We start from the raw sequence: 23152 nt of genomic DNA, 5'->3' as shown, positions 1-23152 counted from the left end.
AGAACTGCAAGGCCAAGGGTATGAATTCTGAACCTCATGAATAAGACAATGGTCCTTGAATAACGTATGGAGATATAATTTTAACCTAAAAAACATTATGGAGATATAACTTTAACCACAAAACCAACATGCGTTTGAAAACTAAGATGAAACCAAAGGCTAACCTATTGCAGCAGCTCTCGGTCAAGGTCTGGAAACTGGGCAGAGCGATATAGGACCTACACCTTCTATAGATTGATCATTAAATGTTTTAGGTTTAATCGTGGACAATGAAAGATTGGTCAAACTCACAGTTATGAACCTTAAGTACAAAGATTTTGTTTCAATTAGGATAATCAGGTGTAATTTTGCAAATTTCGATGTTCTACCTAAATAGGAAGAGCTACCTTGAAATCTCCTGTCAAATGCAGCCCAAGAATTCCGTTGGGAAGCTAAAGAAAAATTTGGAAGCTTAATTTAACAAAAGGAAACTTGCAACCAGGAAAATAGCTCCCTTAACAGAATACCAGTTTGGCTAGGGGTTTAAATCAAGATCTAAAGGAAACTTGCATATGTTATTTTTCCATATTTCTTAATTTGTTGGATTTTTATGATGGAAATTGTGAATTTTTTTAGGTTATTGATTTTTTGGTGGTTGATTGTAAATGATTGAATATAGGTATGTGGCACAAGGATTTTTTTTCCAACCTCATCATCTGATTGATGCATTGGAGACTGTAATTAGCGAAGATAAAGGGAAGCAAGTTCTTAGTGAAGGCCCTTTTAGCGAAGTTCTTAGGTCTGCCCAGATGATTTTCCCTCTTTTTTGCCTCATTTTTTTGTACTTTGTTTTGATGGTTGATGTAATAAGCTTCCTGATCAATAATTGTATCATTTGGTATTGTACAAAGTTTTAAGAAGATCTACTTTGTGTAGTATGAGTATGTTATATTATGCAGGTGGAACCACTGAGTTCTCAATTTTTGGAGTGAAATTAATTTAATTGAGTTTTTATATAATCCAATTTTGAGTAGTAGTAATACAATTTTGAGTTTTTATATAATCCCGCACGCATCGCGTGCATATAAGACTAGTCTCTATTACATAAGGGTAGAGGGGAGGGGAATTTCGGTAACCCCACTTTTGGTGCCCCCAATCAAAAAGACTAAACTATCCTCCACAACTTTACAATTTAGTTAATTAATAAAGATGAATATGCATGTTGTAAAATGGAGATGTTGTTACACTATTGCCAAATAAATCATAGATTACAAATTCAAATCAAGCAAAAATCATAATTACCTTAAATGCAAAATAAAAATCAAAACAAAAGAAATTAATTTGTTAAATACGTTATCATCCCCAAATCAAACCATTTGATTTTTAATATGGAGATGCTGTGACAATATTGCCACATAAATCGTTGATTAAAAATTCAAATCAAGCAAAAGTCATAAGTGCCTTTTTTGACGGGGAAGAACAATTTCATTAATAATTAGCCATACGACATCTACAATAATAAAATAGATCTGCATACCACAGATTTAAAAAAAATACATAATTGTTGCAATCAAAACAACTACTATTCTGCATCCTAAAGCACATCTCGTCCTCCACCACTTCTAGCTTAACGCGAGCAGTGATTTTCGATGTTTTCGCATCTTTCCAAGTAGAGCCCTTCGCAATATGCGCACGAATTGTTCTGATTGACGAGTTGATGGTAAACCTTAAACCTGTATGAATCCAAATCTCCTTCCCAATTATTGAAACTCTAAAATAATTCCCATCCATGGATGAGAATATGGATGAGAATCAAGAACCTAGAAAACTCTAGGAAAAACCCAAATAAATTGGGAATAACCCAAGAATAAATTGGGAACAAATCAACGAAAAAAACAAAACAAGACAATACATAAAGAGAAAATAATGAAAAAACAAGAATAAGGGTCGGAAATAGTCTAATTTCCGAAGAAATTAGACTATTTTCGGCCTAAACGACAAAGAAAACTAAAACCCTAAAAGATGAGAGAGAACAGAGAAAAAGGGGGAGAGAGACATGATACGATTCAATTTCAAAAGAACATGAGCCAATATTTAAAAGACACCAATTTCAATTGAATATGTCATAATTGCCTTAAATGCAAAATAAAAAGCAAAACAAAATAACTTAAGTTAAATACATTATCATCCTCAAATCAAACCATTTATAATTTTACTCCAAAATCAATTCCATTATTGGATAATTGCTCTGACACTTGACGTTGCTACATTACATAAAAATATTGTCACACCAAAACATGTAAGTCTCTATGTTGTTTTTAACCTGAATCCATTATACTTATTCTTCTCCTTCCTCTGGTCGGTGGTGCCTCTTTGATTTGATGAAGGAAGAAGAAGAAGGAGGGCGGGGAGGCGGAAAAATGGTGGTCTGCAATTTTTGTGAGGATATGACTATAGTAGAGGGAGGATTTAGTTTGGAAGCAAGAAAAAATGGCGATATTTCTCTCTCCTTGATATGATACTAGGCACGATACAATTCCACTTGCATGGACCCGGTCCACCATAAGATTACCATGGACCAGGGTAATTAGGTAATTTTAACAGTGAGTAAATTATAGAAACTGTAGGTTCTGTAAAATAACTATATCTCCAGAATAATAACTATGAACATAATAATGATAAGAATAACTATTCTATCCAAAGAGTAATTATATTATATAGAAAAGTAATTTTAACTGTAAAACAATTACTACTATATATTCATTCTTGCAGACAAAAAGAGTAAATTATAAAAACTATAGGTTCTGTAAAGTAACTATATTTTCAGAATAGTAACTATGAAATAAATAATAATAATATAGTAATTTCGATGAGAACAATTATTCTATCCAAAAATTAACTATATTATATAGAAAAATAACTTTAGCTGTAAAACAATTACTATATTATAAAAATAAACAATATGATATAGATGGTTTAGAGGTCATATAATAATTTTTTCTATTATATATTACATAATTACTGAAATATAAAAGAGTAACTATATCAAAAGTAACAGTAATTATAACTCTTGAACAATAATAAAGAAAACATTAACTACTTGGTTAGTTGTTTTAGCTACGACATTCTAATTCTTTGCATCTATTAAATAAACCATGTTAAACTCAAATGTTTTTTGAACTAAAAAATACTAATCGACACGTCCACGTGGACCACGTCTCTTTTTTCCACCAACACATCATGTCCTTCCTCTATCACGTTCTTGGTTTCCATTGTTGTCAGGATTTTCTTCTTCTCCTCCTGCTTTTGTTTTCCTTGCAGAATTTATTCTTTGCACGATTTCAATTCTGGATGCATCATCTTTGTATTTCTGAATCAATAATATTTAAACTAAGTTAATAATTTAACATTTATATATGAAAAAATAACATAGTAACTATGTAAAACGTGTAGTTTCTATTATGCATCATATAATAACTCTTACAATTAACGATGGTAAAATACTTGCAGAATTGCATATATAGTTATTGTTATTGTTATAGTCATATAGTTACTGTCAAAGTAATATAGTCACTTTTATTAATAATAACATGGAGTACAAAGAAAGATCATAAAAAGAACATAATGATAAGATAATAACTATTAAAAATATATAGTTACTATTATACATGATATACTAACTCTTAATATTAATGATAGTCATATACGAGTAAGGTTGTAGATAGTTATTGTTATGATCATATAGTTGTTGTGATCATAACATAGTAACTCTTATTACTAATAACATAGAAGACAACAAAGAACATGAAAAGAACATTATAATATACATAAAAAAAACTATACCAAACATATAGTTACTATAATACAAGATATAATACCTATAAATATTATTGATGGTCATTTAGTCACAGAGTTGCAGACATAGTTGATGTGATAATAATATAGTAACTCTATCCATAATACAGTAACTATATCATTAAAAATATAGAATAACATAAAAACATGCACATAACATAATAAACTAACATAGTACCTATTTAAAAAATATAGTAACTATATAAAACATACAATAACTATTAAAGAAAATAAACATATGGTAACAAGTCATGATAAAATAAACATAATATCTATTTCAAACATATAGTAACTATATAAATAATATAGTAACTATTGAAGAAAATAAACATATGGTAACACATCATGATAAAATAAACATAGTACCTATTTCAAACATATAGTAACTAATATAATAATATAGTAACTATTGTACACATATAGTAACCATTATAATCACACAACAACTAGCTTAACACATAGTGACTATTATTATAATATAGTAACTATTGTACAAATATAGTAACCATTATAATCATATAGTCACTATCTTATACTCGAAATAACATATTACATAATGTAATCGTATAGTAACTATTATTTATCAAAAAGTCACTATAAACTGTTCTTAACATAGTAATTATCTTAAACACATAGTTATTGTTTTAAATTTATAATAACTTTCTAAAAAATATAGTAACTATTTTAAACACATAGTTACTGTTTTAAAGTTATAGTAACTTTTTATAAAATATAGTTACTCTAAAAACTACTACTAACATAAACACAATGAATATTCCAATGACTATTAAAAACATTATTTCGCAACATAAATTAAAGGTAACTATATCATTTATATACTAACTATATGAAACACTAACCTTAATTTCACCCAAACAACAAACACTATTTCTACCTCTTGTGCTTTGCTGCATCAATTCTTAAAGTTCACAGCCTTCGTCTCTTTTTTCTAAATTTAAGGCATTATTTCTTCTTATACAAATGATATTGTAAAATATTTTTGGAGATTCGTCACTAGATAATGCAACTTTAGGACCTGGAATAACATGTGATTGATACTTCGTATTATTTTCTTATACAAATATCAAATATATAGTAACTATATAAACCATATAGTAACTATATAAAACATATAGTGACTATTATTAAAATATAGTAACTATTGAGCACATATAGTAACCATTATAATCATATAGTCACTATCTAAGAAGCGGACAAATACATACTCTAAATAACATAGTACATAATGTAATCGTATAGTAACTATTATTTATCAAAAAGTCACTATAAACTGTTCATAACATAATAACTATCTTAAACACATAGTTACTGTTTTAAACTTATAATAACTTTCTAAAAAATATAGTGACTATTTTAAACACGTAGTTACTATTTTAAAGTTATAGTAACTTTTAAAAGAAGTATAGTTACTCTAAAAACTACTACTAACATAAACATATCGAACATTCTAGTGACTATTCAAAACACTAATTGCAACATAAATTAAAGGTGACTATATCATATATATACTAACTATGTGAAACACTAACCCTAATTTCAACAAAACAACAAACATTTCGAATCACTCAACAAAATAATAACTATTGTACACATATAGTAACTGTTGTACACATATAGTAACCATTAAAATAATATAGAAACTATTGTACACATATAATAAACATTAAAATTACATAGTACCTCTTTAAACCATATAGTTACTGTATTACTCATATAGTTACTATTTAAAATCGTGAAGTCACTGATCGAATTCGCGAAGTGAAAACGATACTTCGGTAAAACACAAACATTAATTTCTTCAAAACAACAAATATTTTCAATTTTAAATAAAAATAGACTTAAAATTCTTTAAAAAACAACAAACCGAGATGTGATCTCTAAAAATTCTTACGAAGATTTGTAGGCGAGCGCAAATTCTTCGATTCGATTTCGGCAACGACGAACCTCCTTCTTGATCTACTACTTCCTCCAATTTTTCCTCATCAAATAGATCCAATCATAAGAATTATAAGATAATTACGAAAAAAATCGAACAAAACCTAGAAATTTGGGCTAAATTTTGAAAAGCATAGAGAGAAAATGAAGAGAGAGAAAATGAAAGAGAATGAACAGAATGTAGATCTGAAATTTTGAAAAATAAAAAAGTTTAAAACGTATATAAAGTGGGCTAGACACAAATCGCATTAAAACTATTCAAAACACATAGTAACTCTTTAAAACACATAATTACTGTAATACGCATATAGTTACTATTTAAAATTACAAAGTAACTGTCACGTGACAGTTACATATGTTACCCATAAAAATTACTCCGTTGCCCTGGTCCACGCTAAGTTAGCATGGACCAGGTTTATATTAGTGTAAATAGGCACCATATTAGGCACTTGAGATATAGGGTGTGTGCCTTATCAAATTTTCATGCCTTATTTTTTTTCATTCTAATTATTATCTTTTTATTCTAATAGGGGTGGGATTCTTAATAGAAAATGCAAATGATGTACTCAGTATCTTTGATGCTACGTAGTACTAAACTATAAATTGATTAAGCTAAATCACCCTAGATCCTTATTATTTTCTTGAACTTTTTATTCATATATACATGTACTATAAGTTTAGAAAAATTAAATGCCGGGTTATCACTCTATAGTGTTAATTTCAAAAATAGTATCTTACTTGCATTCTAAAAGTTCACACACCCATCACGTACATGAAAAAGTATATATATTATCTTATCTCTTTAATAGGAGAAATCCGGTGATATTTGAAGTTTGTTGTCTCTGAAGTACCTATATCACCCTTAATGATTTTAGTGCAAAATTCTTGACATGTTTTTACTGATTTCCTTGATGCTTTTCAAAATAAATTTAACGATTTGTCTTTGAAATTGTATAAGAAAAACATTTGAGGTTATAAAATATAATAACATGATTTTGCAATGAAGTATATACTTTTGCACGCATCGGGTGCATATAAAACTAGTTTACTATAATTGTACTCTCTCCATCCCATATTTATACTCTCGTTTGACTAAAAACACGGATTTTAAGAAAAGTAGAATATAGTACACGTGAAATTGGAATATATTACATTGATAATTGATTTGTAAGAGAACGTGGAATATAATACATGGGAAAGGGAATATATATAGTACATGTGGAATTAAAATATAATACATGGGGATCGAAGTTTTGTTGGGTTTTCAATGCATTTTTAGTTAATATAGTACATGAAAAAGTCGAAAAGTTATGACCAAAAATAAAAACATGACTATAATTTTGGGACGATCAAAATAGAAACAGAACTATAAAAAATGGGACGTGAGGGAGTACCAAAAATTAGGATCGATACTCAACTTGATTAAGCCTAAACAATCATCCCCTACTTCATCTTTCCCATTCTTCACCTTCCCATTAACTCTCCAACCTTAATTAATTTCAATATCAATTTAATTCATTCCCCAAATCTTCTCCCCTTTGATCTCCTGTAGAATTTATTCAAAAGTTAACCTCCCATTAATAGACTTTTTAACTGATCCGTTTTGATTGGTAGGAGATTATAGAGTGTTTTAATTCAACATTTCGATTGTTAATTTTCATGCATGCAATTCAAGTTGCAGTACCACCCCCCTCTCTATAAGCACGTTGTTGTTGATTTTTCTTAAGCATGTTGGAAGCATGTTGTTTTATTTTTCTTGCTTAATTAGTTTCAATTCATTTTGTAGAGAAGGAGAATCTTATAATGTATGGTTTCCATGCAGTTTAAAGGTGGGTAAATCGTCATCGACATTTTGAGACTTTTAGGTGAGTTTTATTTGTATATTTTTGTTGTTAGAGAACTTACAATTAGTTTTAGTTCTTCTATAAGAAAAGTTTTGTCAGTATAGTTCAATAGTTAGAATTTGTTAAGTCTTTCCCTTAATTGGATAACATGAGTATATTCGTAAATTGTAACAGTTGCAAATTTGTTTGGTCTTTGTACAAATGATATGTTATTGGTGGTAGTTAGACCTGTCAAACGGGTCGGTCGGGTCGGGTTATCAAAAAATACGTTCGGGTTCGGGTTGAGTCGGGTCGGTCACTTTCGGGTTCGGGTTTACAAATGCTTGTTCAAGACCAAGAACTTTCGGGTTCGGGTCGACCCAACGGGTTGAGAGATTTTAAAACGCGCATTATATTTTCATTAATTTAGGTGATAAATATACAAAATATGGGCACAAATTAACAAATTTTCCTAAACAAGTTTATATTTAGTCAAATCCAACCATTAAATGACGTATAATTCAAATTAAAATCATATTACACACAACAATAGTAAAAACAACATGCTTATATGCTTAAATTTTCTCATAATCTCATTTTTTACTATAAATACAATGATTTTCAATCGGTCGGGTCCAAAACGGGTTCGGTCGGATTTTGACCCATTACTTTTCGGGTTGCTCGAGCTCGGATAAAATCGGGTTACGGGTCACAAAATCTTGTTCAGGACCCAGTATTTTCGGTTCAGGTCCGGGTCGGTTTTCGGGTCAGGTCGATTTTTGACAGGTCTAGTGGTAGTGATTTAAAGTAGATCTATTTTTTCAGGGGAAATGAACATAAGCAGAAAAATGCAATGATTAAAAAAGTCTAGACTTCATAGGTCATAAAGTTTTATTATTGTCATTTGATTTAAACACCGTCTAACACCTGTTTAAGAACAACATAATTTCTAAACTCCATTAGACGTCTAACATATGACCAGCCCATTCGACAAACGGGCCTAAAAACTAATTTTTTTAATAATGATAAACTAATCGTACTTTTTCTTTTATTGCAGGATAATTATGGGAAATTAACTGAAGAAAACTTTTGGAGAATTTTTAGCAGTAAATCCAATTGAATTTTTTAGAAATCTCATTCTAGTGATTTATACCACACTTTTTTTTTTTGACTCGATTTAATGAACATCATCTATTCATACATTATAGTTCCCTCCTTGGATCTGCAGTCTGTCCAAAGTAGCGCGCAATAATCGACACTAAATACATTAATAAGCTTCTCCATCGTACTTGATTGTCTCCAATCTCCTCTTGTAAGTAGCTTCTCACTCTATGTTTCCTTAGATCTGGGCTGAGTTTAGGATCTTTGATTTTATTCTGATGCTTTTCTCTTCCATTATCATAGATTTTAATCTTTTCTTTTGTGGGGTTTGATTATTTATTGTTGGGTTTTTCTCATAATTATTAAAGATTCAAGCTTTTTAATAGAATATCAATACAAAATTGCATGCTTTGATTCAATGCTGTTTGCCCACAACAATTGCAAAATGCCATTTTGTCGGTGTTATGGTATGCAATTAATATGAATTGGGTGTTGCATCTTCGTTTCGATGTTAGAAAATCATCAGCATTATTACAAAACTAGAAGAGTTTCTTGCTTTTACCTGTTAAATTAAATTAATTGCTGCTTTCCCCAAATATGTTAGTGTACCCAGTATGTGATTAGTTTAGACTAGTTTGGAGTGTTTTATTTATAAGATTTAATTTATTTAATTTTGAAATAAGTGAGTTCTGCTCTCAACTTCCTTATGGTGCATCTTGTGATCTGGGTTTCTGGTGGAATGATAGGAAGTTGATGGAAATTAAATAATGGAAGCTATTTTTCAAAGATCAGTTTCACAGCGGCCAAATCGTAGGGCTGACCCTGAGGCTCTTAATCAGAAAGAGAAGGGTAATTCCTGCATTGTTCTATGTTTCATCTGCACTGTTTTGGTGTTAGTTTTCACGGTTTTCATCAGAAAACTTATCGATTTTGCTTGTTGGTGCAGATTCTGAAGAGGGGTTCTTTTCGTCTGGGAAGTTATCAGCTGAGTATCCATTGAGGATGTTGTGGAAAAAGGGTTTTATTCGGTTGCTTCTTGTTGCAGGCGTGGTTTGGATGATGCTCATTCTTTCTGTACTGTTATTCCATATTTGGTCATGTCAATCTTCCATAGGTTTCTTTTCAGGTATCATCCAAATATCAGCGAGACATAGATTTTGTGTTTATTAGTGCTAATAGTGTGTTCGTATATTGAATTGAATCTTTTAGAAGTCTCTTCTTGCTAAATTACCAGGTGCTAGTAGTAGTTCAGTAATTATCTTTTTTTCATGCTGGCTGTTGAGAATGCGATCGAGTATAGGAGTCAATTTTTTTCATTTTAACTAAGTTTACAAGTACTGACACGGGCTAGAGAGATTATAGATCATATGGCCTTGGACCTGTGTTGCGATTCATACCTTAATCTTTTCTTCTTGGACCAGAAATAGTGAACATGGGGCACCAAATAATGACTTCACAAGAATGAGGACAGGGACTTTACTAGCTGAGTTGGCTTTTGTGCCAGCTTAGAGTAGTAAACCCTCCCATTTTTTGGGAAGGAAGTACTTTGCTTTTGACTTGTGAGTGATAATATTATGTATATTTGCATCTTATATACATAGTTTGGTGATCAATGAGAAAGTCAGGGAATCAACTTCTCACAGTAAGTTATGGCTAGTAAGCATGGAAGGTGGGCATGTCCTAGGACAAGTTATTAATAATAGAAATAAATGTCATTTTGTGGCAACTTCTTGTAACAAATTCAATGAATACCCGTTATAATAGTCGGGTCATCCCTTACTCTCCGTATTAGGCAACTTTTTCCAGGGAAGGTGACAGAGCTCTAACATTGGGAATAAATTCTTCTCGGATGGGGGGAGGTTGGATTTTCTGTTTAACATTGACATGGTTCTGCGAACAAAAATGCTTAATGGAGCTTGTAGTGGCTTTTCCTTGGTAGTTTCATAATTGTGCTTTCCGTTTCTTCATTTTCTGCTGAGTCCTTTTTTGTTTAAAGTGCAGCTGTTTGTAATAGAGAGGGAAAAGTATTTATTATGCTAGACTCAATGGGATTTGTACCAAGATCACCACATCGTAAGCGCCTGACCATCTTCTTAACGGAGTTTATTTTATGATTAACATGGAATCAACTTAATTGACATGCTCTTCTGCTATTAGGCTGTTCTGTTCCTGTGGTTGATGACCCTGATGCAGTAGTTATACCAAAGGCTAAGACACCTGATACAATTGTGCGAAACCTAACCTTCATTGTGGAGGATGAAGAAACAGATAGTGTATCAACCCCTTTATTTGGAGGGAATATAAGCTGGGCACAAAGAGAGGATAGTTTCAAATTGAAGCCAATCATGAAGGTGAGCAGATTGATATGCATAAATGTTAGTTTGTTGGGTGAATCTTGTTAAAAAAAAAGTATCTTATTGGTTTTTCTTCACATTTGTCACATTATGTTTGAATGTTAATGACATTCCAGTTTATTCTTGAATATGAGTTCTCTGTACTGTTTTTCTGAGACATCGATCTTTTTTCTCCCATTTTACATTTTTACTGAACCTTTGATTTGATTAGATTATCAATATAGAAGTAAGTTTAGAATCTGTAGAAGGAGGTGTATGTGTCTGCCGAGTATCATCTGAACGTGACCTTTTCCAATTGGTAGAAGGTACACCCGGTTGTATGTAGCTCTACATGCAATCGGGTCATTTTGTATTTCATTCAAAAAACACATTTTTATTATTTAAAAGCACATACTTATTGATTAAAAGCATGTTTACAACAAAAAAAAAATACATCCTCTTTAAAATAATATATTTTTAAATTTCTAATGAAGTGCTAAAATAAAAAAATAAAAAAAATCTAGAAAAAAATGTATGTGCTTTCAAACTGTAAAATGTGCTTTTACATTGTAAAATTGTGCTTTTAAACTGCAAAATGTATTTTTAAATCGGAAAAATGTGCTTTTAAACCGTAAAAATCTGCTTTTAACCTGGTTGCACGTATAACTACATACAACCGGGTGCACCTTCTAATTTGTGGACCTTTTCAAAGAAAACTGGTTGAGGATTTTGCTAAATTTAAACTATATTGTGTTACCAACCCTTTACGTAAAAAGAGATGGACAAATGTAAACCTAAGCAGCTAAATCATAGCTTAATACGAAGTAGTTAATATATACCTTATTCAGTTACTCCTGGCTGTAAGGGCGCATACATAAATTGAGCCAGGTGTCCAAAGACAGATGGGTATCAACCACTAATGTTACTCCAGTAGATATTTGTTTGACAGCCAGTATCGCCTTTTCATCATTCTTGCTTACAATCAAAAGCGATGAAGATAAGAAGCCACTTCTTAGAAGTGTAAATGGCTCCAGTTGACTATGTTATAACATATGTCCAAGTGGATTTTCTAGCCACGGAGCTTTCGTCTGCTCCTTTAATTACGTCCATCTTTTGTATCTTACTAAAAATCCATTTAGGACTTTAGGAGTTAGATTGATGAAACTTTTTAGTGTGTTAATTTTCAGGTTTAATATCAAAGGACTACCCATGTTCTTCTACATGCCAGTATTCAAGCAAATCTTAAAATTTTACTACCTACATGCATATCTCTTAAGATGCTACAAATCCAGTTTCTAAATGAAAATCTTGACTTCTGTTAACATTTGGACTCCTAGGCCTCCTAGCACCTAATACTCCGTATTCAAGTATTGTGAAATGCTGATTTCCTCTCTATAGTTTTAAGTTGTATCTTTCCTTTCTCTAGTCGTAGAATTTAAGCACCTACTACTAAGAAAATGAAGCATGGTGTTTAAAGTTTTTGAGGCCTCTCCGTCTATGGTCTACTCTTTAGTGCTAAAATAAAAGAAGGGCTTTGAATCTCTGATGTTTTGCTATCACTTGCATTGGTTTTAACTTATATCATGTCCCCAATTTTATACACTTTATATTGCAGGTCCACTGTGGGTTTATGCGTAATGGTGGTGGTGATATGGATCCAAAAGATACAGAGTATGCCAAGAAGTGTAGGTTTGTAGTTGCATCTGGTATATTTGATGGATATGATACACCGCATCAACCTTCTAATATCAGCGATCGATCACAAAAGATTTTCTGTTTTCTTATGGTGGTCGATGAGAAGTCCTTTGACTTCATCAAGAAAAATGTCTCAGTAAGTGTGGACACTGATGGGGGCCATTGGGTGGGGATCTGGCGTCTTGTCCTTCTGAAGCATCAACCATACGATGAACCCAGGAGAAACGGGAAAGTTCCTAAAATATTAGTACACAGATTGTTTCCAGAAGCGCAGTATAGCATTTGGATTGATGGTAAAATGGAGCTTATAGTTGATCCACTGCTTATGTTGGAGAGGTATAGCATCCAACTTTATTCAAACACAGACTCATTCTAAATGAAAACGAATAGCCATTTCCACACCAAAAACTACTTTTTTAGTCTCACTCACTGATTCACTGAGCGAGTGAGCGGTCTCTGCTAATACCAAAAGAAAGCAAGTTATTGGAGTTCATGTTTGAGTGTAATTTGTAAAATAAACAGAACAACTGACTAAGCTGTAGTGGTGGTATATGTGAGGTTTAGCATCAAATTGTTGATATGCTGATTTGAGTTTTTTAATTTTATTTTTCTCAATCTTCCACCACGGTGATATGTCAACTTACTATGAAATCAAATCGTAAATGATTATTGAAGGTTATCCCCTCTCCCAGAAGAATATATATGTAGAATCTTTGTGATGCACCTTTAAAGTCAAAGACGGTTAATTTGTTTGTCATCTGCAGATATTTATGGCGAGGTAAGCACACATATGCTATTGCACAGCACAAGCATCATCGTAATGTGTTTGAGGAAGCTGATGCAAACAAGCGTAGGAAGCGATATGCCCGACCACTTATTGATCTTCAGATGAAAATTTATCGTTATGAAGGAATGGAACCTTGGAGTCCGTTGAAAAGTACTCCTAGCGGTAAGAACTTAACCATAATAGATTTCTCATTGCCTTTCACCTTTATTTGATTCTTTTTGGATATGCTGTATTAGGAGCATACCATGATATACTTTTCAAAGAGGGTTCATTTTGTGTCGTGAATTAATATGTTCAGAACACTCACGACTAAAGATAAATATTAGTTGAATTAATCCAGACATAACCATTATGTGCATGAACTTCATATGCCCTAGTTGAGGAATTCGGCATAATTTAACCCGTGACACAGCTCAAACATGATGGAAAGCTATTGTATGAAAAGAAAACTTGACTGTTTTAGTTTAGTGTTTACTAATTTTATTATCATGATTTCTATTTGTTTATTTGTTCATTTGTTTTGCTATGTTTTGAAAAACATAGCTTCTAAATGCAGAAAATATTTTCTTTATGCAGAAATTTAAATTACTAAAATACCCCTAATTAATTAATAAAAAATCATTAAAAGAAATCTAATTTATAAGAACAAAATGCAGGGAACCTTTGTTTGCTACTCCGTATAATCAATTTCAATGTCTTTGCTCAACAAGAACCCAAAAACAATTTCCCTACTTGTCAAAAAAACAAAAAAAAAAAAAAAACAATTTCCCTCAAAAAAAAAAAAAATACCCAAAAGCAATTTGAAATTGTTTGTGAAAATGGTTGATATTTTTGGGTTTTAAGGAAGAACATCGGGAGTAAGTTGCTTGAGCTTTTCATTTTGTCTCACCAACGCCGCAGCCATCGAACACACAACCGATGTACATACCACCGCCGCCCCCACCGTTGCCTTCTTCATTTTCTCTCTCTGTGATGTCCACTAAAAAAAATCAGATGGGTGTTCTTCAATTTGATTCTCTAATTACAACAATGGAAGGAAGATGAATTAATTTGGCATGTTAGAAATTCTTCTGGTTTCTCTTTTTCTTAACAAGATGCAATATAGAGAGTGAAAGAAGATAGAAAAGGAGTAGATCAGGGATAATTTGATTGGGGAAAATTCAGATGATTTTTTTTGGAGGCACCGGTTTATCAGAGCTTTGCCTTGAGTTGAGATGTCTAATTAAGTTTTTATTATTATTATTATTAATAAATATATTTGAAGATTTATTAATTAATTAGGGATATTTTGGTAATTTTAGTTTTTATATAAAGAAAATCTTTTCTGCATTAAGTAACACCCTTGAAAAATTGAAAGCATTTAGTTGTTGACTCGGTACAATATTTTGGATAAAACATGGGCACACTCCTTCCCTTTTATACGCAAAAAGTTGGGCCCTCTGCAGTTTACTTCCGTCTTTTGTTTCTTCCTGCTTGCTACTCCTCTCCATCACAATATAATTGAAACATTGCCTTTTGGCACGCTCATAAGAGGGTAGATATAGGAAGAGACAAGAATATTTGCTTTTTTTATTTTTATTTGGGTCAATTGGAAACAACCCCTCTGCAATTGCAAGGGTAAGGTTGCGTACGTCCGACCCCCTTTACCCTGCTTCTTGCGGGAGCCTCTTTGAGGCAATGGGGTAATGATAATGATAATGATGAATGATGAAGAAGAGAGATAGAGGATCCTTGTGCTGAGAAAAGAAGGCTGCACTTATTTTGAAACAGACGAATGAACTGTCTCAATTATTTTGGGACGAAGGGAGTATTACTTATTAATTACAATTGTGACTCAATTTTACAAATTCAGTAAATTGAAATCTAACAAGACAATAGATCATCTCGCTGATATGTGGGTTTACACAATGCAGATGTGCCTGAAGGAGCAATTATCATCCGGGAGCATACTGCTTTGAACAATCTATTTAGCTGCTTATGGTTCAATGAGGTTCATCTCTTCACACCAAGAGACCAATTAAGCTTTGGCTATGTTGTTTACAGGCTGAAAAATAAGTTCAAGTTTTATATGTTTCCAAACTGTGAGTATAACGCACAATTTGTCTTGCATCCCCACACTCGAGAGCATTCTTCAAAGGTTGAGTGGGTCAAGTCTTTGAGTGAGTTCAAGTCAAATAGTGATTTGAGAGAAAGTAGAGGGGGATTCGGGTTGTGGACTCCCTACCCTGCTGATCTTACTAAAGTTGTCTTGCCAACCGTTGTAAGAACATCAAAAGCTGGATGAAAACTGAATTCAGATATGAAATTGATTTTTCCTCGTCCTTCCTGTTCTGGTAAATATATTTCATCATTGCTTCTAGTCAAATTCTTTGGTTTTCTTTGTCTTGTAGAGAAACTTTGCTCCTAATTGTGCAATTAAGATTTATCGGAAGGACAGTTTTTCCTTCTATAATGCGAAAACAGGAATAGTCTTAGATAGAAATGATGTTGGCAGGTGATAAACCAGGAATAAGCATCAATGTGAAGGAAGTGCAGAATTTTTACCTTAAGTTAGTTGGCAGGCGACCTGAAAGAAATTGTATACTATGATTCTATGAACTATGAAAAATTATCAATATACAGGTATGGTATGGTATGGTATGGTATGGTATGGTCATATAATGTTTTCTAGGTTATAAACATAGGCATAATGTGATCACTGAAGGAAATAACTCGAGCAAGGAAGCTGAGCTCTGAACTCATTAAAACTTCTGTTGAGGTTACGAAGTGCTTCAATATGAGGTTCATCATCCTCAACAGGAACAATTTTCGCAAAATTTCCTTCCCCTAGGAAATCCACCACCCTGTTGGCAGCTTCAAGTCCTGTCACATAGGATTTCTCCTGCAAAAAACACACACAACGCGTAATTAATTGCCTGGCTATAGCCCTCACAGTCATCTGACCTAAAGAATGGTAGGTTTCTGTACCTGTGACCATGAACCATGTCTGGTTATTGTCCAATCTCCTGCCACGAACAAGTTCGGGAAAGAAGTTGACCCTCGCATTGAGTACTTATAAGACCCTTTTGATCGATGGAGAAGAGAACGTCAATTGTTAGTCATTGCAGGAGTTTCTTGACAGAAATTTCTTGAATTTTTCAATTAGCTCACTAACTGACCTGGGAAAAAGTGAGTCAAGGAGTTTGGATATCTTGTTATCTCCTTGTCAATAATTCTAGCATCTTCAAGTTGTTTGACATGTTTTGAAAGGTAAGACATGGCTTTTGCAGAGATTTGTTCGTCAGTCAGGGGCAAGAACGCGTTTGCATGATACTGCAACAAGTTGCATCACAAAGATAAGGTATTTTGAAGATATTATCTGCTCAAAATGTGGGTAAGTAAGTAATCTACTTTGTATACTTACAAAGTCAGCCTGTAAGATTGTTGTTTCATCATTTTCATATTCCTGGTAGATAGCATTCAAGTTGTAGAAAGTCCAGCCACTTAATGCATCAAATCCCGAGCAAGCATTGCATGCGTTCGGGATGTTAATCTGATAGAATTTCAGAAAAGATCAGTCTTTGTCAACTAAGTTTATATTGTAGGCTACTCAACACAATCGAAAACAAAGTGACAATTAGAACAATACAATATATTGATACAGAGTGGAATTTATTGTTGCTTACACCTTTCGATCAAGACGAAGCTTGACAGAAAGCGTATCAGTGCAAGCCAAGTTCAAAACATTCAGAAACTCCTCCCTGGTACACAATGCTGAACTGAAAAATAACACAAAAAAGGCAGCCAGTTAAACAAATAGCACTGCAAAACTTTACAAAAAGAAATACAGAATAGAATGACATACTTTGTATATGACAGTCAACTTTGCAAAAGGATTAAGCATATGTTCGACAAAAACTTGTGATTCGCAGGTAAACTATAAACGGGACATGTACTCCCTTCAAATAGAATATCACCCAGATATTTCTGAAATGATAATTTAATACTAAAAATATATTCAGCACATAAATCTGAGCACAGACGATGGGAGCAAGTAACAGACCTTCTTTGTATGATTTCCTGAATGCTGGAGATACCCACAGCCAAGATCACTGCATCAGCTTTTATTCTGTCATTCCCACACACTACTTCTGAAACACAACCTGTTTCTTCACTGAAGATGAAATCTGTAACTCCTCTGCCTCTACGAAATTCACACCCCTTGCTTTTCAATAACTTCCTCCATGGCTCAAAAATTCTTTCCTTGACACTTCCGCGACACAATAACAGATCAAAATTTTTCTGCCTCATTTCAGAGAAGAGTTCAGACTTGAGAGTTTCAGACACAAATAAATCACGAACAAGAAGAGAAAAAAAACAGAGCAAGCTTCAACAATAATGAGGGTAAAAACGAACCGAACTAGAGAAAAAATAGAGAGGAAAACTGACTAAAATGTATTAGTTCAATGCGAGAAATTCAAATATGGTAGATGTATACTTTAACGAGCGGTGGAGGGAGTATTTCATTTTAGGGTAAATGTTTGTTCAAGTTCACAGGAAATATAAACCGGTGAAAGGTTGGAGTTGTGTTCTAAGTTCTAACTCAACTGTGCATCACTTTTGAGCTACTGTCCACGTACTCCTTCAGATTACTCACAGTCTCACAGTAATAAGTAGGAAACAGCTCAGGTGTCTATTCTTTTTTACTAGTATCAGAAAGCAGAAAAGCTGAACATGTTTTAGGAATGAACGTATAATAATAATAATAATAATAATAATATACTGTTACGAAAGAATTCAAGGCACCAAACCTGATGAGCAACGACATAGTAGTATAGCACAGCCAGGGTGGCAGCCGCACTGATTTGCTCAGCTGGTGCATATAAACGCGCTTCAAGCAATGGCTTAAAAATATTTCTGTACAGCTTCTCTGAGCATCCAAACTGTCTTAAAAGCTCTCTTGCAGTAACTAAAATGAAAAAAGAAACACCAAAGTAAGACACCTGGAGAGCATATTGAAGCAGATTACAAGTACTTGGGTGCCAAAGAATATTCTCACTTGGATCATATTTTCTCCATGCTGAATCAGTGTCTTCAAAATCTACCACTGCAAAAAATATGTAACCACTGACAAGTCAAAAGAAACTTCCTAAAAGTTGGAGATTTTGATCTCTGGTATAAGAAATTTGCTGGTCAGATTTCAGCAATGGCAGTATCAAACATGTCTATAGGGAAGAAAATAGGGCGGCTGATTGTGTGGCAAATGTATGTCATCTTATTAGTAAACGTATCAAAAGAGCTTTACCTGCAGCCATTAGCGGAAGTGATGTCAAACGATCCACCAGAGGTAGCCGCATGAACTGCAGATGTTAGCATTTTTTTTACTATAATGCGATCAGAAACATTATTTGCTCAACTAAGTAATAGCAGGTTCTTTGAAACATACTTGGGTCTGTGTTAGAGGTCCTAGTGGAGTTGGCAGTTGAGACGCATCTTGGAAGACAGGAAATTCCACCTGCAGATCATGAATGTACAATCAAAGTGTGACCAAATAAAATGATCACATAACTGATTTCATCAATTTGAAACTATTTTGCATCTACATCTAGCTTGTGATTCATATTCTTAACAGTCAATTATATAAAATAATACAATACTTAGTATGATATTTTGTATGGTTCAAGAAAAAGTAGTAGCACTATTACCTCCAATCCTTCCTCAGAATATTGTGCAGATTTCATCCAACTTGTGAATGGCTTGATACCAAGCTCATCAACAAGGCTAAATATATTACGGTAGGGGTGCCAGAAACCTGAAATCAAAGACACTCTAGGCTCGAGAAGTATTATATAATACTTCCTCCGTTTCGCAATAGATGCATCATTTCTTTTCTCACGTATCCCAACATGCTTCTTTGAACATTAATATCTCTAATCGCATGTAAGTAAAAATTATAAAAAATTGATATTTGGAATCCTCGCATTGATACGAATTTAACAAGATCTCACTTGTCTATGTTTGTTTTTACTTAATGTGAAAGAATAATTGTCAAAATTAGTTAATAAATAGCCAAAAGAGAAACGATGCATCTATTGCGCAACGGAGGAAGTAGCATCAAAGAGGATAGTCAGATAAATAAATCCATATCTATTTTAGCATTTGATAAGTCACGTTGTTGAGAAGATTAACCCCACATGTGAATGGAATCTCGTTAGACTTATATGTGGTCAATCTCTTCTTTTGTCCGAAGTGGTGATACAAATTATTCAACCCATGTCGAATTCGAGCAAAAAGGTCAACGGGAACTATGGAATTGCTGTAAGAAACTAAGAATCATCTCCTCCTTAACCTAAGCTAGTTGTAACATAGTATGACAGTTTCAGTTAAGCTCATTGGCTATATGCCTATGTCAATATGTACTCACTTCGTCCGGAATTAATCGCCACATATTCTATTGTTGGGTTTTTCAGGAAAAAAAAAAAATAGTTGCCTTTCCTAATACAATTATGAGAGGGTCGGACAATGTGGCAACTAGTAAAAGTTCAGCTCTTAAACTTGTATTACCAGAAATTCCAGTAGAATGAACAGTTGTCATAATACCTTGAATACCAACTTCATCAGGACTATAGGTAGAAAACCCAGAATCAGCACCCCTTTCAACAACAGTAACATCAAACCCCTGAAATTTTATTAACATAAAAATCCATCAAACTCAATACAGAAAGTTTGTACAGAAGAAATGGAGAGAGGAAGACCTGTTTGGTCAGATGATGGGCCGCACCAAGCCCAGCCCAACCCGACCCAACAACTACAACCTTGTTCTTTGGTTGTGGGCCCTGATTTTTGGAAATTTCTGCTCTGCAGCAAAATCTTCTACTCCTAGTAGCAAAGGAAGGGGTGATCGTTAAGCTAGATAACATTTTTGTTTTGCAGATGAACACTTGTTAAGTTGTGTTTACTCCGTAATAATTTTGTTATATTTGTGTAAACACTTTTATTTTATTTTTAATAGTAAATACTGAATATTAGATGATGCTGATCTCCTTCAATCCTCACCACTGGTGCCGTGTGTTGGAGTTTGTTCCTCAAAAAAGGAATGCTTCAAAAGAATGAAAAATCAATTGTCCCACATTGATAAAAAACTCACATACTACCTTCTTTATATATTGCACTACCCTTTAATCATTTGTTTAAGAGTGTTTGAGAGTGGCATGGGTGGTCACAACACACGCGCGCGCCGGGCCGGGCTTGGGCCTTGGGCCTGATAAAATGGAATTTTTCTTGGGGCAAAATGGGGTAGATTATACTCTCTGTAGCCCCTGTTAATTCTATTAGGGATTTCGATAAGGATAATAAGACCTGTCGTGGTATGTTGTTGCATTACATGACTACTTCCCTTTACATGATTCATAGTAAGTCAAAGAATGCAAAGGATATTTGGGATGCTTTGAAATCTAAGTATGGTACTGATGATTTTGGGACTAAGAAGTATGCTTGTTCTCGTTGGTTAAATTTTCGTATGACTGATGATAAGCCTGTTTTAGATCAAGTACATGAGTATGAGAATCTATGTGCTGATATTATTGCTGAAGGAATGAAGTTTTGTGATCAGTTTCAAGCCAATTGTCTTCTTGAAAAACTACCTCCTTCCTGGCAGAATTATGTTCACTCCATGAAGCATAAACAGAAGGATTTCACCCTCCAAGAGTTGGTTTCTGGGATCAAGATAGAAGAGCAGAATCGCATCCAAACCAAAGGGAAATCTCAGGATCATTCCTCTTCTACTGCTAACCTTGTTGAATATAAAAATGCAGGTTATAATAAAGGTTCGAAGGGAAAAGGTTCTAATCAACTTCATGGGACCAGACAAGCCAAAAACAACTTCAAGGAAAATAGGCAATTCAAGGGAAACTGCTTCACTTGTGGTAAGTTCGGGCATATTGCAAAAGATTGCAGACAAGGGCATGGACCGAACAACAAAGCAAAGGAGAATAAAGCTCAAGCCAATCTTGTTGAGGATGAAATCATTGCTGTTGTGGTGTCGGAAGTAAACTTGGTGAGCAACGTAACAGAATGGGTGCTTGATACCGGTGCAACTCGTCATATTTGTTCTAGCAAGGAGATGTTCAAGGAGTACGAAAAAGTTTCTGAAGGAGAATGTGTCTTCATGGGCAACTCAAGCACTGTGAGTGTTCTTGGCAAAGGAAAGGTTTTTCTGAAATTAACTTCCGGAAAAACCATTGCTTTGCAAAATGTCTTACATGTACCTGATATTCGCAGAAACCTCATTTCTGGTGCATTATTGAACAAAGCTGGCATCAAATTAACTTTTGAATCTGATAAACTTGTACTCACCAGAAATGGGGATTTTGTGGGAAAGGGATTTTGTAATGGGGGTTTGTTTGTGCTTGATGTTGTTTCTGATAATAAAACTCCTACTGCTTCTGTTTATATTGCTGAGTCTGTTTCTTTATGGCATTCTAGACTAGGTCATGTGAATGTTGCATCTGTTAAACGACTTAAACAACTTAGTTTAATTCCTGACTTTAGCAATACTTCTTTCGATAAGTGTGAAGTATGTGTGGAGGCTAAACACCCTAAGAAAGCGTTTAACAAAAGTGTATCTCGTACTTCTTCTTTACTTGAGTTAGTTCATAGTGACTTAGGTGACTTTAAGAATTCAATGAGTAGAGGAGGTAAGCATTACTATATTACTTTTGTTGATGATTTTTCCCGATTTACTAAGGTTTATTTGTTGAGTACTAAAGATGAGGCTGAAGAAAAGTTTCTTATCTATAAGGCTGAAGTTGAAAACCAATTAAACCTTAAGATTAAAAGGCTGAGATCAGATAGAGGTGGAGAGTATGATAGCAATCCCCTTAAGAAATTTTGTGAAACTAATGGTATTATTCATGAGACTACAGCTCCTTATACCCCCGAACAAAATGGAATAGCTGAGCGGAAAAATAGAACCCTTAAGGATATGATGAATGCTATGCTTATTAGTTCGGGAATGCCTACTAACATGTGGGGTGAGGCCATTCTTTCTGCTTGCTATGTGCTTAATCGTGTTCCCCATAAAAAACTAGATAAAACCCCTTTTGAGCTATGGAGAGGTTTTAAACCAAACCTGAGTTACCTTAAAGTGTGGGGGTGTCTAGGAAAAATAGGACTTCCTGATTTCCAAAGGAGTAAGATTGAGCCTAAGACTGTTGATGGGATTTTTATTGGTTATGCTTCTAACAGTGCTGCATATAGACTCATTCTTAAGGATGCATCTGGTTTTGGTCCAATTCGTGAGTCAAGGGATGTTGAATTTTTTGAGCATATTTTTCCTATGAAATTGAATGTGCAAGCAAGTTTACCTGTTCCATCTCCATCTTCTTCTGTTGTGCATCATGACATTGCATCATCTAATGTAGAACCTAGAAGGAGTAAGAGAGCTAGAACTGAGTCTAGTTTTGGTCCTGATTTCATAACTGCATTTCTTATTGAAAATGAGTTTCTGAATGAGCATGAGATAGATGCATTTATTTTAGAAGAAAACCCTAGGACCTATGGGGAGGCTATGAGGTCTGTTGAATCTAGTTTTTGGTTAGAGGCCATAAACAGTGAGATAGAGTCTATCATGAGTAATAATACTT

At 33.6% G+C, this 23152-nt stretch overlaps 2 protein-coding genes across 3 annotated transcripts; one reads left to right on the top strand and one right to left on the bottom strand.

The window, feature by feature from the left end:
- The first annotated feature begins 8727 nt into the window (after positions 1–8727).
- LOC110792851 (probable hexosyltransferase MUCI70) lies at positions 8728–15850 on the top strand. 2 transcript variants are annotated; one of them, XM_021997673.2, is made up of 8 exons: positions 8728–8925; positions 9461–9563; positions 9661–9840; positions 10716–10787; positions 10872–11065; positions 12663–13078; positions 13507–13691; positions 15443–15850. In XM_021997673.2, exons 2-8 carry the CDS (start codon positions 9482–9484, stop codon positions 15811–15813), a joined length of 1500 nt encoding a protein of 499 aa, XP_021853365.1. In that variant the 5' UTR covers positions 8728–8925; positions 9461–9481; the 3' UTR covers positions 15814–15850. The 2 variants fall into 2 exon arrangements, with proteins under 2 accessions (XP_021853365.1, XP_056698992.1); XM_056843014.1 differs by lacking the exons at positions 8728–8925; positions 9461–9563 and having other exon boundaries at positions 9667–9840; positions 10711–10787.
- A 246-nt stretch (positions 15851–16096) lies between these two features.
- LOC110792850 (uncharacterized) lies at positions 16097–20563 on the bottom strand. Its single transcript, XM_021997672.2, has 13 exons — positions 20264–20563; positions 20109–20187; positions 19214–19320; positions 18955–19023; positions 18814–18868; positions 18568–18615; positions 18320–18477; positions 17572–17810; positions 17197–17287; positions 16933–17061; positions 16688–16841; positions 16497–16591; positions 16097–16410 (listed from the first exon to the last, which is right to left on the bottom strand). The coding sequence occupies exons 1-13, from the start codon at positions 20426–20428 to the stop codon at positions 16225–16227; spliced, it is 1575 nt and encodes a 524-aa protein (XP_021853364.1). The 5' UTR covers positions 20429–20563; the 3' UTR covers positions 16097–16224.
- Positions 20564–23152: the final 2589 nt, after the last annotated feature.

The sequence above is a fragment of the Spinacia oleracea genome, chromosome 4, assembly GCF_020520425.1.
Source record: "Spinacia oleracea cultivar Varoflay chromosome 4, BTI_SOV_V1, whole genome shotgun sequence".
Classification (NCBI taxonomy): Eukaryota; Viridiplantae; Streptophyta; class Magnoliopsida; order Caryophyllales; family Amaranthaceae; genus Spinacia; species Spinacia oleracea.
The sequence above is the reverse complement of the archived record's forward strand: the minus strand, read 5'-3'. Positions and strand labels throughout refer to the sequence as shown.